The sequence below is a fragment of the Meles meles genome, chromosome 2, assembly GCF_922984935.1.
Source record: "Meles meles chromosome 2, mMelMel3.1 paternal haplotype, whole genome shotgun sequence".
Classification (NCBI taxonomy): domain Eukaryota; kingdom Metazoa; phylum Chordata; class Mammalia; order Carnivora; family Mustelidae; genus Meles; species Meles meles.
Genome location: NC_060067.1, coordinates 164,146,155 through 164,160,969, shown reverse-complemented (window position 1 = coordinate 164,160,969; position 14,815 = coordinate 164,146,155). Strand labels below are relative to the sequence as shown.

The 14,815-nt window shown below is 37.0% G+C and overlaps 1 protein-coding gene across 1 annotated transcript in view; it reads left to right on the top strand.

Moving 5' to 3' along the window:
- The first annotated feature begins 703 nt into the window (after positions 1-703).
- The window catches only part of ADAM7 (ADAM metallopeptidase domain 7), an 83,633-nt gene continuing 69,521 nt past the window's right edge, over positions 704-14,815 (top strand). The window contains exons 1-3 of the mRNA XM_045997432.1: positions 704-755; positions 1,724-1,827; positions 6,575-6,651. Coding sequence (XP_045853388.1) covers positions 704-755; positions 1,724-1,827; positions 6,575-6,651 — 233 coding nt within the window. The remainder of the gene's footprint in view (positions 756-1,723; positions 1,828-6,574; positions 6,652-14,815) is intronic.

Genomic DNA, 14,815 nt, shown 5'->3' with positions numbered 1-14,815 from the left:
TAATGATATGAGTAAGTCAAGTCATTACGCCACTCACCTTAAACTTACACAGAGCATTACGTCAGTTAGAGCTCAATAAAACTTTGGGAGGAGATCAAGTTATTTTCCCTTGGTTCAGGACTCTGGGTTCTTTTATGAGGGTGGGTGTGGAGGGTGCAGATGGAATATGGATGGCTATTGTGTGTTTTTATGGCTTTTGAAAGGCCATTATGTCTGTGCCCCACAGGGCACAGGCTTTTATTTAGCTAGAAAAAAATAAGTTCTCAGTATTTCTATCTAGTTTTTACCAAATTTTCCTTTATTGTTTCTACACATGGCATTCTTCACATACACTTTCCTCAACCAAAGATTCTATAAACTTCTTCAATATTTTTTCTAAGACGTACATGATTTTTTCACTGCTAAATTTTTAGTACATCTAGACTTATATTCATATGAGGCATGAAGTAGGGATCTCTGTCTAGCCACCTCCACCACAGCACATCAGTGATGCCTTTAATTAGTACACGATGTCCACCCTCCAGGTTTTAGCCTCAAGTGCCTCACAAATGATGCAACACAAGCAAGGAACACTTCCTCGTGCTGGATCAAAACTGCCTACCTATCTGTTGGGTTCTTTGACCTTGCTGTGGAAGCAAGGGCCGGGAGCCACACACATCTTTTCTCAAGCACCTGTGCCCCTTCTTCACCAGAATTGTGCAGAATGTTTCCCAGGAGTTTGCTTTTCATGATCATACTCATTTCTCAGATTAAAGGTATGTGTTAATCTTTTTATCAGGGTTTTCTTACTAGACTATGAGGTAATGTCTCTTTAATCACAAAGTTTAAGTGATAAATGATTAAAAAAACATTAAAACCCATTGATGATTTTGCTGAGGGCATAGCATAGGACTTGGATTAGTTATGGTTAAGATTGAGATTCTATGATTCTATGAAATGCTTTAACTGTCTTACTCTGATTTACAGTGAGAAGGAGGAAGGAATGGGCATTTCTGAATATCTGCAGAGTAGAAACACTGCCCTACCCACTAGCCACTGTGTACATGTGTACAAGCATAAGTTATTACCTCTACTTTATAGATAAAGCAACTGAGAATAATATCTATAGATCAGAGAGAATAGGTATGGTATTTATGGACATACTGCTAATAAACTGGTAAAACTTTGGCTCAAATAATAGCAGATTCTAAAATCATGTGGTCTTTCTACTATATCACTCTCCAGTGAGGTAGTCAGGCCTCACGGCCAGACGACCACCACTTGTGAAAACTACTTAGCACTGATTCAAGGGTACCTAAATTCTTAAAACAAAGGAGAGAGTTGTATTTAGCTAGGAGAGTTAAGATTTCAAATACAAATGTACCTGCGAGATAAAATGGGTAATTTACACTGAAACTATCCCTTCCAGTGAAGGTGTCAGGATCCAGAGACAGGCATGAGGAGATTAAGATGATGGAGGCGGTAAGTGCAGAACAAAGTGGAAAGGTGGAAGAAGTTTTAAGACCTAATTTTTTTGGCTTGTTTTCCAATTTTGCTTACATTTTCCTAATTTGGAAATATCAGTCTCACTTTCCTTATCTGTTATGTGGGGTTGCTACTTCATAGTGATATTGTACATGGCTGAATTGGGAACAAGTCAACTCTATGAGAATAATTTTTATCCAGTTACTGTGTGTGAATGTTAATGCCAGATGTATTTTCCCCTTTAAATGTTTCCTAGTAGAAAAGGCAATCCTTGGAGTAGAAGATCAAGAAGTGGTCTATCCTAAAAGGCTTCCTCTGAGGCAGAAGCGAGATGTTCGGCACATCCATGATTATGACATACAGGTACACACTTTGATTTAATAAATATGATTTATTACTTTCACAGGATATGCAGAAAGCAACATCTGGCTCCAATCAGAAGCAAACAAGAGAGGATTATCGAATTTTCTGAGAACTCTCACTCAGTTTACAGCATGCGCTTGGGGTAGGGTAGAGGGGAGGTTAGGGAGGAAGCAAACTTTTGATGAATTAGGAAACAAGATGGAGTAAAATTTGGATTTTAGAGTGTGCCATATAAAATTTTCTAGTTTATGTGAGGATTTCCACTAACTGCTTTCTGGGCTGATTTAAGGCAACCTTATTTGTTCTGAGCTGGTGCCTATGGAATATAATCTCTGAGTATTTTTCTTTCCCATTGATGTAATATGCAGGTTTACTTGCCTTACAGACTCGGCAGCAAAGTTGGACAACTTTCATGGGAACACATCTGGCCTGTCACTTAGAATAGTGTTTATTCAGGTGTTAAAATGCAAACATTTATAATTTTATTTTCAAAAGAAACAAATGTTTATGCAGACAATATGTAATACATATAATGAGAAACAAGCTTCAAAGTAAGGTAATTTTCAATTCCACTACTATAGAAGACATTCAAGGACTGTTCTTAGATCTTTATTACCAGGCACTTGCTTTGTGGGCCTGAGCTTTCTAACTTCATCCATGGAGAATACCGACTGCAACTTTGCCCCAACACTCTTTGAGAGGGCAAACTTTTCCCAATGCAACTACTTTTCTTTCCTCTACCACTAGAAGAGACAAGCCTCCAGGTTCTCATTTGTTAGGTTCCTCAGTCACAGCAAGACACATTTCAGTTTTCCAAAGCTTTCCTATAGCTTAAGATAATGAAAAAGCAACTCTTCATCTGCTGCCATTTGGAGATAATGTCTCACTATTTTTCTGTAGTAATCTCCTTGCAAAAAATGTTTTCTCTTGATCTCCAATTCCTTTATCCTTAACTACTTCTTAAGCCTTGTATTCATATAACATTGCATGTCAAGTATACTTCAATTAACAAAAAAAACTTTTATTGGTTGAAGTTTGGTACTCATTGAAGAGGGCCAAACCAGCCCTCTGTCACCATTGTGCAAATCAAGACATGAATCTCATTATGAATATACAAAAGGACACTGGACTGGGGCAGGAAATATACAGGATGTCTTTGGAATATCTCCTATACCAGAAAATAAGGAAGTTCTCAAGCAAACAAACAAACAAACCCAAACTTGCACTGATGGGAGGATGTCAAAAGAATATAGGAGCCAAATGAAGGTGCTCCCAATAGCCAAAGAAGGGACAATTTGAGGACAAAATTATTAATGTCATTTTGGACTATAATAAAATATAAGTTAATACCTATGAAGTCATAGTGGTATAAATAAATAAATGAATAAATAAATTGGAAAGAATAGACAAATCCTCCACACATAAGAATTAAAAAATTGATGTAGACAATCTCCTTCCTAGGAGGTGGAGAATAACTCCCACCCTTTAACATGGCCTGTGCATAGACCCTTCCAAAGATTAGAATGTGGAAGAGGGGACCAGTGAAGTAGAGAAGAGTGTAAACTTGCAGTGGAGAAAGGCTGACAAATGCTACCTCAGCCAGGTGATCAAGGTAATCATATTCAGTAAAAAGTCATATTGATAGTATGTACTCTTAATATGATGTGTGAAAATGGCATCTTATTTTGTTGTTTTTTTCTCAAATCTCCATAATTCCAGGCTGGGAATGAGAAACATGTTGGGGGGAAAAAAAACTTAATTAAGGAGCAATCTATAAAATACTTGATCAGTACTCCTAAAAACTGTCAATGTTGTCAAAAAATAAGGAAAGTCAGAGAAGCTGCCATAGTGTAGAGTCATGAGAGGAGGCATGACAACTAAATGTAATGTGGTATCCTGGATGGGATCCTAAGACAGTGAAAAGACATTAGACAAAAACAAAGAAAATCTGGATAAGTGTATAATTTAATTGATAATGTCAGTCTTGGATCATGAGTTGTGACAAGTACACTATAGTAATGTATGATGCTAACAATATGGAACCCTGAGTTGTGGAATACATGGGAATGCTCTGTATTATCTTTCCAACTTTTCTTTAACTCTAAAATGATTCTAAATAAAAACAATTTTTAAATTAAATAAAATAAATAAAATTCTAAAATAAAACACAAAGTTAAAAATTCTGTATATATACAAACAATATTAATGACAAGATTAATAAGAATGTCACATTTGACAATATTAACAACTGTGTCTGAATATTAACAAATAGGAAACCCATAATCACAAATTCAAATTTTACAAAGTCCCATTATACCACTCTGTTATTCACACACAACAGCAAGTACAGTTTATCATGTTGTAAACAGGATTCAACCCTTTTTATCTAAGTAAGCACCTAGGTTCTTGCCTGCCCACTGTGATTTATGTGTTTATAATGAAGTCCCAATTTTATGTTAAACTTGCAGTAAAAAAAAAAATGCCCAAATCAATGCACAACTCACATTCAATAAACACAAAACTCCCCTCTCCCTCCCTCAAAGTTGCCTCTCTTCAGAAGACCCTCCTTTCAATAGCATAGTTTAAACAAACCAGAAGACTGAGCGAATTATTACTGTTGTTATTATTATTATTATTGGAGGGGGGAAGAGAATGGTGGGAGCAGAGAGGGAGAGAGAGAATCCTAAGCAGGCTCCATGCCTGGTGCAGAGCCACACATGGGCTCAGTCTCACAAGTTGAGATAATGACCTAAGCGAAGTCAAGAGTGGGACACTGAACCAACTGAACCTCTCAGACACCACCAAAGGGAAGTCTTCACTCCTCTCTTTTGCCTCCCCAATCAAAAAAAATCATTAAATTTTGTGAATTCTAACATGCAAATATCCTTTGAAATTATCTACTCTCCCTTTTCCCTGCTTCCACTCCCTTGCCCAAGTGGCTTATATCCCATCAACAGCCTTTAAATGTTTTTCTTGCCTACAGTTGTGATTTTTGCTCATACTTATCTAATAGGTAAGCCATCTAAAAATACTGTACCCACTTCTGTATTTTTTTTAAAGATTTTATTTATTTACTTGACAGAAAGAGATCACAAGTAGGCAGAGAGGCAGGCAGAGAGAGAGAGAGAGAGGGAAGCAGGCCCCCTGCTGAGCAGAGAGCCCGATGCGGGACTCGATCCCAGGACCCTGAGATCATGACCTGAGCTGAAGGCAGCGGCTTAACCCACTGAGCCACCCAGGCGCCCCTTACTTCTGTATTTTTTACCTAAACCTTTTCCTTCTCTTTGCTCTTAGGATGAAGTCCAAATCTTCTTGAGTGACTAACTGGTCTGTACATGATTTGGCTCCTTCCTACCTTTTCATTTCTCATATTTACTCAATTTATACTTGATTCTCTAGCCTCCTTGAATTTTTCTGGGCTTCTCAAATATGTCAAGCTCCTTCCTACCTCAGGACCTTTGCTTGCTTTGTCCTCTGCCTCCTATTCCTCCCTCAGATAGTCATTGCATTTCTCCTATAATGATTATTTTTAAAAAAGATTTTATTTTTTTATTCATGAGAGACAGAGAGAGAGAGAGGCAGAGGGAGAAGCAGGCTCCCCACTTAGCAGGGAGCCTGATGCCGGGACTCAATTCCAAGACCCCAGGATCATGACCTGAGCTGAAGGCAGACACAACCATCTGAGCCACCCAGGAGCCCCTATTATGATGTTTATAATACTCAATTACATTTGTTTGATTTTCTTCTTTGCCACCCTGTGGTTTTCATACGGGCAGTGATCTCTATCTTGTGCATAAGTGTATTTTCCATATTATCACTGTGCCTGAAATAACAGCTATTGAATACATGGGTGAACAATAAACTGAAGAAATGTGCTAGATAAATGACTAGTAACTGTGAGTATTTAAATTATAAATAATTCATAATCAGAAGGAAATAAAATATAACAAAAGAAAATATTTAAAGGATATAAGTTAGGAATTCATATACAAATATGTAAACAACAAAATAAATTAAACAGAAGAAAAATATCACTTCTGATGGTCATTAAAGAAAAATTTGTAACAATAAGTTATCATTTCATTAATGTTAATATCTAAGGCAGGGAAATAATAACCACTATAAATTTCTAGTGAAATTCTAATTTTGTGCTTCCCTTCGTCAGGGTTATCTTGCAGCATTTATCAAACATTTTTTCCATGTTGCCAACCAAGAAATGATGTCGAACTATAGCAAATACCCCAATTGAAATTTCTGATCTGGATATTGGTTAAATAAATTCACATTGTGATTTTCAGCCACAAAATACATACTACAAAGGAACATTTATTGGAATAGGAAAATGGCCATGGTCATAACTTACTTCTGTGTGAGAAAGTAGATATAAAATGGTACACCACAAACTGTTAAAGATACATAAACAAAAGATCTGTGGGTAGGGGTGGAATGGCAAGGACATATGATGTGTTATCTCTGGATGAGGAGAGAATATATTTATTTTAATTTCTTTTTATAACTAGAAAAATTCCCATCAAAAATTTTAATTAAAAAATAGCTTACAAGCAAAATCCTCCATATATTGGCCTTCATAAATTCAGCCAAACCCATATTTATCATTTTGCCTAGCCAGACCACTGGACTGCAAGGTAGACTGATAAAGTATAATTTCCCCCTGCACTCCACTCCCCACCCCAATACCCACTAAATGAGCACAGATTTAAGTCACATGATGGATACTGTTTTGCAGGAAACAGATGAAGAAGAATTGTTGTATGAACTAAAGCTAACTAGAAAAACCTTAATACTTCACCTTTTAAGATCAAGGTAAGTTCTATTATAATTCAATATCTTATAGATTTATTGGTCTGTAGTATTCCAGTTTTTGTAAAAATTGTCAACGAAATGAATTCCTCATGTTAGTGTTACCAATATATAGCTGAATTCCTACTCATCTGTACAATGGAATATCATGCAGCCATCAAAAATAAAATCTTGCATTTGCAATGACATGGATGGAACTAGAGGGTATTACGCTAAGTGAAATAAGTCAATCAGGGAAGGACAATTATCATATGATTTCACTGATATGTGGAATTTGAGAAACAAGGCAGAGAATCAAAGGGGAAGAGGAGAGAAAATGAAACAAGATGAAACCAGAGAGGGAGACAAACCATAAGAGACTCTTAATCTCAGTAAACAGAGGGTTGCTGAAGTGAAGGAGGGTGGGAGAGAATGTGGTGGCTGGGTGCTGAACACTGGGGAGGGTATGTGCTATGGTGAGCACTATGAATTGTGTAAGACTGATGAATCACAGACCTGTACTCCTGAAACAAATAATACATTATATGTTTTTTAATTTTTTATTAACATATATTATTAGCCCCATGGGTATAGGTCTGTGAATCACCAGGTTTACACACTTCATAGCACTCACCATAGCACACACTCTCCCCAATGTCCATAATCCCACCACCCTCTCCCTACCCCCATACCCCAGCAACCCTCAGTTTGTTCTGTGAGATAAGAGTCTCTTATGGTTTCCTAGAATTGTTTGTATTTCTTTGGTGTTGGTTGTGATCTCTCCTCTTTCATTACTGATTTTATTTATTTGGGTCTTTTCTCTTTTCTTTTTCATAATTCTGACCAGCGGTTTATCAATCTTATCAATTCTTTCAAAGAACCAGCTCCTAGTTTCTTTGATTGATTCTATTGTTTTTTTGTTTGTTTGTTTGTTTTGTTTTTCTTTTTGTTTTGTTTTTTTGTTTCTATTTCATTTATTTCTGCTCTGATCTTTATTATTTCTCTTCTCCTGCTGGGTTTAGGCTTTCTTTGTTGTTCTTTCTCCAGCTCCTTTAGGTGTAGGGTTAGGTTGTGTATTTGAGACCTTTCTTGTTTCTTGAGAAAAGATTGTATAGCTCTATATTTTCCTCTCAGGACTGCCTTTGCTATGTCCCACAGATTTTGAACCATTTTTGGTTCAAAAAATCAAAAAAAAAATATTTTTAAATCATTTGTTTCCATGAATTTTTTCAATTCTTCTTTAATTTCCTGGTTGACCCATTCATTCTTTAGAAGGATGCTCTTTAGTCTCCACGTATTTGGGTTCTTTTCAAATTTCCTCTTGTGATTGAGTTCTAGCTTCAGAGCATTGTTGTCTGAAAATATACAGGGAATCATCCCAGTCTTTTGACACTGGCTGAGACCTGTTTATGACCCAGGAGATGATCTATTCTGGAGAATGCTCCATGTGCACTAGAAAAGAATGTGTATTTTGTTGCTTTGGGATGTAATGTTCTGAATATATCTGTGGTGTCCATCTGGTCCACTCTGTCATTTAGGACCTTTATTTCCTTGTTGATCTTTTGCTTGGATGATCTGTCCATTTCAGTGTTAAAGTACCCTACTATTATTGTATTATTGTCGATGTGTTTCTTTGATTTTGTCATTAATTGGTTTATATAGTTGGCTGCTCCCATGTTAGGGACATAGATATTTAAAATTGTTAGATTTTCTTGTTGGACAGACCCTTTGGGTATGATATAGTGTCCTTCCTCATCTCTTATTATAGGCTTTGGCTTAAAATCTAATTGATCTGATATAAAGATTGCCATCCCAGCTTTCTTCTGATGTCCATTAGCATGGTAAATTGTTTTCCACCTCCTCACTTTAAATCTGGAGGTGTCTTTGGGTCTAAAATGAGTTTCTTGCAGACAGCATATTGATGGGTTTTGTTTTTTTATCTATTCTGATACCCTGTGTCTTTTGATTGGGGCATTTAGCCCATTTACATTCAAGGTAACTATTGAGAGATATGAATTTAGTGCCATTGTATTGCCTGTAAGGTGACTACTACTGTATATTGTCTCTGTTCCTTTCTGATCTACTACTTTTAGGTCCTGCTTAGAGGACCACTTTCAATATTTCCTGTAGAGCTGGTTTGATGTTTACACATTCTTTTAGTTTTTGTTTGTTCTGGAAGCTTTTTCTCTCTCCTTCTATTTTCAATGATAGCCTAGCTGGATATAGTATTCTTGGCTGCATGTTTTTCTCATTTAGTGCTCTGAATATATCATGCCTGTTCTTTCTGGTCTGTCAGGCCTCTGTGGATAAGTCTGCTGCCAATATAATATTTTTACCATTGTATGTTACAGACTTCTTGTCCTGGGCTGCTTTCAGGATTTTCTCTTTGTCGCTAAGACTTGTAAATTTTGCTATTAGATGGGGTGTGGACCTATTCTTGTTGATTTTGAGGGGGTTCTCTGCACCTCCTGGATTTTGATGCTTGTTCCCTTTGCCATATTAGGGAAATTCTCTACAATAATTTTCTCTAGTATACCTTCTGCTCCCCTCTCTCTTTCTTCTTTTTCTGGAATCCCAATTATTCTAATGTTGTTTCATCTTACGGTATCACTTATCTCTTGAATTCTTCCCTCATAGTCCAGTAGTTGTTTGTCTCTCTTTCACTCAGCTTCTTTATTCTCTGTCATTTGGTCACTAATTCTTTCTTCTGTCTCATTTATCCTAGCAGTAAGAGTCTCCATTTTTTATTGCACCTCATTAATATCTTCTTTGATTTCAACTTGGTTAGATTTTAGTTCTTTTATTTCTCCAGAAAGGGCTTTTATTTCTCCAGACAGGGTTTGTCTAATATCTTCCATGCCTTTTTCGAGCCTGGCTAGCACCTTGAGAATCATCATTCTGAACTGTCTAGATCTGACGTTTTACCAATGTCTGTATTGATTAGGTCCTTAGCCTTCAGTACTGCCTCTTGTTCTTTTTTTTTGTGGTGAGTTTTTCTGCCTTGTCATTTTATCCAGATAGGAATATATGAAGCAGTGAATAAAATACTAAAAGGGTGGCAAAGATCCCAGGAAAATATGCTTTAACCAAATCAGAAGAGACCCCAAATCGTGGAGGAAAGAGAGGGGGTAAAAAGCAGTTCAAAAAATGAAAAAAGAAAAAATATAAAAAAGAAAAATATATATATATATATATATATATATTAGACTGGTGAATAAGACAGGGTCACCCACTTAATTTTGGGAGTATTTTGGTCTCTTAGAAGAAACTACCTCCAAAAATTTTGAAGAATGAAAAACATATGTAAGGGTAAAAATAATGAAGGGATGGAATATGACTATAAAGATGAATTTTTTTTAATTTCTAAAAAAAGTGTTGATAATGTAAGTTGGTTGGAAGAATAAAGAAAAATAAAGTGGAGAGAATTTGTTCAGGCTGGAGACTAGAACAAAGTCCTGTGCTAGATTTAGGGTATATTTTGATCTATTAGAAGTTGTATCCCAAATTTTTTTTAGAAGAAAAAACCCTATGTGTACACAAAAAATAAAGTTAGATACAATGGAGGATAAAATATGATTATAATAATGAAGTTCAAAAAAGAATTTTTTATGAAAGGTATTGTTAAAATAAACTAGTTAAAAATGTTAAAAGAAAAAGGTAAAAGTTAAAAAAATTAGCAGAAGAAAAAATAAAATAAAAAATTAATTAACTTTGCAAGACTAAAGAATCATGGGGAGAAAGTCATGAATTCCATGCTTTGCTTTCTCCTCCTCTGGAATTCCGGTGTTCTCCTTGGTAAGTGAAATTGGTCTTTGCTGGATTTCTTGTTGATCTTCTGCAGGAGTGGCCTATTGTACTGATTCTCAAGTGTCTTTGCCTGAGGCGTGATTGAACCGCCCTTACCAGGGGTCACGCTAAGTAACCCGCTCGGGTTCACTTTCGGGAGATTTTGTTCCCTGAATGCTTTCTGTAGAGTTCTGGAGGATGGGAATGAAAATGGTGGCCTCCCAATCTCTGGCCTGGAGGAGTGGAGAGCTCAGGGCCCCACTCCTCCCTGCGCCCTAGGAGAAAAGCGCTCAATCACTCCCATCTCCCTGGCCTCTGGCTGCGCTCAGAGGTCACCCAGCCTGTGACCAAGCATCTCTGTCTCTGGCATGCAGCCCCTCTGGAGTCTCCAAATCCCATAGATCACTGCGCTCTTCCAGGGGGGTCTCCCCGGATCTAGTGGGGTCCCTGCTCACAGAGCAGTGGCCTGTGCCACGGATCACAACTTAAGGTAACCCTGAGTTGAGAGCTCACTCCTTGGCTCTGTCTCTGTAGCCAGCTTCACTGCTCTAATATCTGTGAGCTCTGCAACACTCAGACACCCCCAATCCTTCTGTGACTTCTGTCCCCACATGGGGTTCACCCTGGCTTAGCCTCTGGAACGATGTCCCTGAGTGGAGCAGACTTTTAAAAGTTCTGATTTTGTGCTACGTTGCTCCGCTGCTTGCCGGCAGCTGGCCCCTCCTGCTGCGGTCTATCTTCACATTGCTTTGGATTTACTTCTCCACTGGTGATTGGTTTTCTGTTTCTAGAATTGCTGCTCTTCTTCTCTTCAATCTCCTGTTGGATTTGTAGGTGTTCAGAATGGTTTGATAAGCTATATAGCTGACCTCCTGTTACCTGATGTTGTCTCAGCCTGCTACTTCTCCACCATCTTGACTCCTCCCTCCAATATATTATATGTTAATAATGAAAATTTTTAAAAATTACATATCAGTATCTTAAGAACAATTACAGAGACTATCCTTCAGTCCTGAGTTACCCTCTGCTTGGGGTAACTTAGAGCCTTTGAACTTCATGTACTCACTCTAAGAAGAAAGTTAATATGTTATTTCTTTGTGAGTCAGTGTAACAAAGGAAATATGGCTTTTAGAGTAACTGCTAAGTTGTTTAAAATAGATATCAAACCAAGTTCTGTTGGAGAATAAACTAAAAATGAGGAAGAATTTACCTCATCAAGCTACCTTGTGTCAGCTGGATAATTCTAATGGCTTTAATTTCTTCATTAGCTTTATCCACAGCCTCTGTTTTATTTTTGCTGAATTTCCATTGCTTTCCTTTGGGGAAGTCCTACACACAATAGTCCTGCATCCCAGCCTTGAACATTAAAATTGAGAAGAATTGTCAAATGCTAAGAAAAGTGGAAGAATAACTATTGAAGAATTGAGACTCTGGCCTATTAGCTAAAAACAGCAACCAAAAATATAAAGCAAAGAAGCAAACATCCTTTCTTCTACTCTGGAGTTGCCTGTTGGGCAAAGGTGCAGAAATACAATTAATCTAATAACATAATTATTAGATTATAGATAATAGATAATTATTCTTATTATATTATTGAATGTTACATACTAGATTATTATTATCTATCAATAGATAATAGATCATTAGGTAATTTATTCAGACTGCATACATTCTCAGGATGGAATAAGGCTAACATCTATTGAATAATTTCTATGTACCTTTCCTCGAATTTCTCTCTTGATTCCCACAACATCTACACAAAGAGGATGTTGTTTTACTTCCGTTTTACTTAGGAAGAATCATAGGTTCACTGAAGTAAAAACTGTCAGGATCACAATGGTGGTGATTCCCTATAACTCAGATCTACCTGCTCTTGAAGTTACCCCATGCTGCTTATGCCTCAAGTAGCCAATCTTATTATATTAGCTGTTGTTTAATCCTGTTAATCAGCTGGGAGTTATATATTATAGAATTATAGACATACAAAGCAATTTGATCTGACATTGATACCTCTCATGGGCAACATTACCCTTGTCTCCTTAGCAACATGAAGTAAGTGAATTTAGTGCATGCCATGGAGCCTCCCAAATCTGTGAATATTATTTATTCAGATGTTTTCATATCATATGGTTACAAAGAGAAACTTTCAATGATTCATTAGCTAAGTATATCACCAAGTGCTCATCATATCATGTGCCCTCCTTAATCCTATCACCCAGTTACCCCATCCTCCCACCCACTTCCATGTCCCCAACCCTCAATTTGTTTCTCGGAGTCAAGAGTCTCTTGAGGTCTGTCACCCTCTCTGATTTCTTCCCATTCAGTTTTCCCTCCCTTCCTCTATTGTCCTCTGCACTATTCTTTATGTTCAGCACATGAGTAAAGCCATATGATAGTTGCCTTCCTTTGATTGACTTATTTCACTCAGGATAATACTGTCCAGTTCCATCTATATCTATCTATTCTATATTTATATGTAATCTATATTATCTATCTATATTTATCAATCTAGCTATCCATATCTATCTCCACCACATCTTCCTTATCCATTCATATGCATCTGTCAATGGACATCTCCACTGTTTCCACGGTTTGGCTATTGTGGACATTGCTACTATGATATTGGGGTGAGGGTGGCCTTCTGGATCACTACCTTTGTATCTTTGGGGGGGGGTAAATTCCTAGTAGTGCAATTTCTGGGTTTTAGGTAGCTCTATTTTTAAATTTTTGAGAAACCTCCATACTGTTTTCCAGAGTGGCTATACCAGCTTGCATTCCCACCAACAGTGTAAAAAGGTTCCCTTTTCTCCTCATCCTCACCAACATTTGTTGTTTCCTGTCTTGTTGATTTTAGCCATTCTGGTGTAAGGTGGTAACCCATTGCAGTTTTGATTGTATTTCCCTGATGCCAAGTGATGTGAATTATTTTTCTTGTCTGTTGGCCATTTGGATATCTTCTCTGGAGAAATATCTGATCATGTTTTCTGCCCATTTCTTGGCTGGATTATTTGTTTTTGGGGTGTTGAGTTTGATAAGTTATTTACAGATCTTGGATACTAACCCTTTAACTGATATATGTCATTGGGAAATATCTTCTCCCATTCTGTAGGTTACCTTTTAGTTTTGTTGACTGTTTGCTTGTTGTGCAGAAGCTTTTTATCTGGTGAAGTCTAAATACTTCAATTTTGCTTTTGTTTCCCTTGCCTTTGGAGACATATCTAACAAGAAGTTGCTGTGGTCAAGGTTGAAGAGGTGCTCCTTGTGTTTTCCTTTAGGATTTTGATGGATTCCTGTTTCACATTTAGGTCTTTCATTCATTTTGAGTTTTTCTTTGTTCATGGTGTAAGAAAATGGTCCAGTTTGATCCTTCTGCATGTAGTTGTCCATTTTTGCCAGCACCATTTTTTGAAGAGACTGTCCTTTTTCCATTAGATATTCTTTCCTGCTTTTTTGAAGATTAGTTGACTACAGAGTTGAGGGTCCATTCCTGGGTTCTCTATTCTGTCCCACTGATCTATGTGTCTGTTTTTGTAGCAGTACCATACTGTCTTGATGATTACAGCTTTGTAATAGAGCCTAAGCTCCAGCATTGTGATGACATCAGGTTTGGTTTTCTTTTTCAACATTCCTCTGTCTATTTGTAGTCTTTCTGATTCCATAAAAGTTTAGGATTATTTGTTCTAGCTCTGTGAAAAATGTTATAGAGATTGCATTGAATGTATAGATTGCTCTGGGTAGCATAGACATTTTAACAATTTTTATTCTTCCAATCCATGAGCATGGAGGTTTTTTTTTTTCCATATCTTTGTGTCTTCCTTGATGTCTTTCATAAGTGAACTGTAGTTTTTAGAGTACAGATCCTTTACCTCTTAAGTTAGGCTGATTCCTAGGTATCTTATGTTTTTTGGTGCAATTATGAATGGGATAAATCCTTAATTTCTCTTTCTTCTGTCTCATTGTTTGTGTACAAAAATGCAACTGATTTTCTGTGCATTGATTTTATATCCTATCATGTTGTTGAATTCCTTTATGAGTTCTAACAATTTTTTGGTAGAGTCTTTTGGGTTTTCCACATAGTATATCATGTCATCTGCGAAAAGTGAGAGTTTGACTTCTTGGTCAATTTGAATGCCTTTTACTTCTTTTTGTTGTCTGAATACTGAGGCTAGGACTTCTAGTACTATGTTGAACAATGGTGGTAAGAGTGGGTATCCTTGTCATGTTCCTGACCTTAGGGGAAATGCTCTCAGTTTTTCCCCAGTAAGAATGATATTCCTTGTGGGCTTTTCTTAGAAGGCTTTTGTGATATTGAGGTATGTTCCCTCTATGTCTACACTGTGGAGAGTTTTAACTGCAAAAAGATTCTATATTTTGTCAAGTGCTTTTTCTGCATCAATGAGAG